Genomic DNA, 3,705 nt, shown 5'->3' on the forward strand with positions numbered 1-3,705 from the left:
TCTCCATGGTTGAATCGAAATCTACAGCGGCGATAAGAATGGTTGAATTCGCTAATTTCTTTTCAATATTCGTTCTTTTTTCGCTCCTCGCTTTTGAATTTAAGTTTGATTATTTTCCAACCCTTTCTACAATCAGCAATGGCTCTGAATCTTTCACTGATCAACCCCTACATGGATAAAACATCAAAATTTGATGATGGAGTCAATTTCGCCGTCGCTGGAGCTACAGCTCTTGATGTGCCATTCTTCATGTCAAATGATGTTATCATGCCCTATGCTGCAAGTTCTATTGGAATTCAGCTCAGCTGGTTCAATACCCATCTCAGCAGTGTTTGTTCAACAAGGGAAGGTATTTAATCATAAATTTTGCAGAAATTGACATACTAAATTATAAGAAGATTTACAGAGATACCACATAATTCCCTTGCATTTACATATATAACACCTAAACTTCAATTTTTACGTATATCTGACCTTTTACCTATGCATGAAAATGTGTGTTTTTATGTGATATGAGAGATTTGGGTGGTATAAGTGTAAATAAATAAAGGTTAGAATGGTAGACATGTAAATATAACGTTTTTGAGTGGTATGTATGTAAATTTAGTATTTTGCCATTTAACTGAGAAGAATTGCAGAATGTAGTAAGAAGCTTGAGAGGACTCTTTTCTTGCTTGGAGAAATTGGGGGAAATGACTACAGCTTTGCATTCTATCAAGGGAAATCAATCGAAGATGTTGCAACTTTTGTTCCACAAGTTGTTCAACTCATAGTAGACGCAGTCAAGGTGAGTTGTTTATCTGCAAGGTTTAGATTAAATTTTCATAAAAATTTCCTTAGTCTCATAAATTCTATAATCTTCTCAAATTTTATTTTCCTCCCAAATTAGGCTAAATCACAAAGGATTAGAATTTAAGAGATTTAAATATATTTGATATCTTTCGTGCCAAGTAATTTTCAAAATTTGACAATAATCCTACTTATATAGAGCACCCTCGAACATGATACCACTATTGTGTACAATAATCATTTTCATTTCTGAATAATGTCTGTTGAATATAAAAATGTCCGTAAATCACTTTCAAGGAATATAGCATAAATAAGAAGAGAGAGAGAGAGAGCTTCTATAGTTGAGCTATATTCTAATGAATGAACAGTAAAACGGGCAGAGAGCTTTTTACAATAAATGCTTCTCTTATTTATAGAAGATTTAGCACAATAGTAAGTCCGAATTTGGATGGGATTTGTGTTGGGTATTTCAAATATTTTATAAGCAACTACTCATTATTTGGTCACTTTTTAGCTCGGTCATCCCAGCTCAATCATTGAGCTTGGTCGGTTCTGAGCGATCTATTATCTTGGTCGGTAGGGCTCGATCGGCTTGGCTCGTTCAATAGATTGTCTTGGTCGGTAGAGCTCGATCAGCTTAGCTCGCTCGGTCGATTATCTTGTTTGCTAGGGCTCAATCAGCTTGGTTCGCTTGTTGAACTTGGTGGGCTCAAAGATCCTCTTTCTAACGAGAAGTTTTTTGATATCCGTTGGATGTCCGAGGACGTTGTGGAATAGTCCCTTCCCTCGGGTGGGCTCTCCTGCAGGATAAGCTTTTGACTCTGCTTTCCCTTAGGTAAAGGTTCAGACATCTTTCTGGTGAGCATCAAGTTGACTCACTTTGTTGTTACGAGTTGGTCATCCTCACGTCAGTTTTTTACTAGGTTAGCTTGGCTTGGCCTGCTCGATGGGTCCTAGGATCTCCTTGCACGGGATCTTTCTCCATCATGCTTTTCCATATGGTCCTTAGCTTGGCCTGCTCGATGGGTCTCACGATCTCGTTGCACGGGATCTTCCTCCATTACGCTTTTTGATCGATATGGACCATTAAATCCCCGTTAAATCCCCATGAGATATGCACTAACACCATTTTGATGTATAATCTCTTACTGAAAAGGGGGCGTTTACATACCACACAATTTTTATTTATTTACATATCTAACACTTAAACTTTCACATTTACATTTACAGCACTTAAAACCTTAACATCACATAAAAATATCACTGTTATTAACTCCTTTAAAATCAAAAGACACCTTTTCCCGCGTAAGTTTACGACACCAAAGCATTATAAGCATAAATATCAAACTTTAGATACGTGAATACGGAAGTATTGCATGGTATGTATGCAAAATTGCCTACAAAAAGCCTTTTTTTTTTCTAATTTTTGCTATATTTTACAACAGCATGTGATTGAAGCTGGAGCTGTTCATATTATTGTACCTGGCAATTTTCCAATTGGATGCTTTCCAAGCTTTTTGGTGAATTATAAAGGCAAGGGTGCAAAAGTATATGACAGAAACAATTGCATCAAGGAGCTGAACACATTTTCACAGGTCCACAACAAGAAACTGCAGAAAGCGCTTGAAAGCTTGGGAGAGGCTTATCCTCACGCCAACATTCTCTATTCTGATTACTATCAAGCTTTCATGAACCTCATTGACAAGGCTTCCATTCTTGGTATGTTTATGCAATTTCTATCTTTTTAAGTATCATATAATGCATTTATACATACACATATATATGTATATCCATTCACATATATATTGATACACATACAGATTTTTTTTTTCTTTTTTAAATGAATGACCAAAGACTATTATACGAGTCTCCAACCATCCCTAATGTGTCTAACAATTCGAGTACCATCTTTTTAATGCCAACTGTGTCATAGTGGATTCGACCTTCCTGAGGGGTCTTATACCGTAGATACCAACCAGGAGGCCGGGATATGCGACATAATAAATATATGTGAAACCTCTAAAATATTCACAACCTAATTGAAATCTCTTATAGGCTTATTATAGCATTAAATGGAAGAAAACAAAATGAATAAAAAAACACACCATAAATTTTTATTTATTTACATACTTGACTTTTAAACTTCACTTTTTACAAATATACCGCCTTACCTATGCATGAAAAAACAAAGGTGCATTTCACTTTTCAAAAGTTAAAATGCTGGTATTTGTTATAGGATATAAAAGATTTGGGGGGGTATGAATATAAAAAAACAAAGTAGCTGTTACATATGTAAATACATAAGAATTGGATGGTATGGTATGTATGTAAATGCCACTAAAAAAAGTTATATTTAGTGTAATTTTATATTTTTTTGGCAGGTTTTGATGAAAGCTCATTACTTAAATCATGCTGTGGGGGTGGTGGACAATACAATTTTGATATAAACATGATATGCGGAATGCCAGGTGCATGGCCCTGCTCTGATCCCTCAAAATACATAAGCTGGGATGGCATTCACTTGACACAAGCAGCTTATAAAAACATGGCCCAAGCTCTGATTGACAAATTTATATTCCCAACCTCCAAGTTTCAGAAAATATGGAAGTGTTGAAAGTAGCAACATGTAAATGCAAAAAAGAAGAGTGAAAATGTAAAATAATTTGAATGATTTGAAATGATGTAAGTAGTGTATGAGGGATTAGTTAAAATCTATATTTGCACTATTTCTAAGGCACATTTAATATTTTTGTGATGTGTTTTGATCTCCAATTTGATAATAATAGCTTGAAGTGCTTTTCTTTTGGGGAAAATTTAGATTTATATGCCCCTCCCTTGTATTTTCATATTTATATGTTTATATATGTGTAGTGCTTGGTGATTTTAATCTATGCATGAAAAGGTGTGTTTCACTTG

General features: G+C 35.0%; 1 protein-coding gene across 1 annotated transcript; it reads left to right on the top strand.

Annotated features, from left to right (window-relative positions):
• The first annotated feature begins 73 nt into the window (after positions 1-73).
• On the top strand, positions 74-3,572 carry LOC110037148 (GDSL esterase/lipase At5g03980-like). The gene is given in 5 exon segments (XM_020741727.1): positions 74-349; positions 639-787; positions 2,235-2,508; positions 3,171-3,349; positions 3,351-3,572. Coding segments are annotated over 5 exon segments (882 nt in total). The 5' UTR covers positions 74-138; the 3' UTR covers positions 3,420-3,572.
• The last annotated feature ends 133 nt before the right edge of the window (positions 3,573-3,705 follow it).

Source organism: Phalaenopsis equestris, unplaced genomic scaffold (genome assembly GCF_001263595.1).
Source record: "Phalaenopsis equestris unplaced genomic scaffold, ASM126359v1 Scaffold215911, whole genome shotgun sequence".
In the NCBI taxonomy this organism is placed as follows: domain Eukaryota; kingdom Viridiplantae; phylum Streptophyta; class Magnoliopsida; order Asparagales; family Orchidaceae; genus Phalaenopsis; species Phalaenopsis equestris.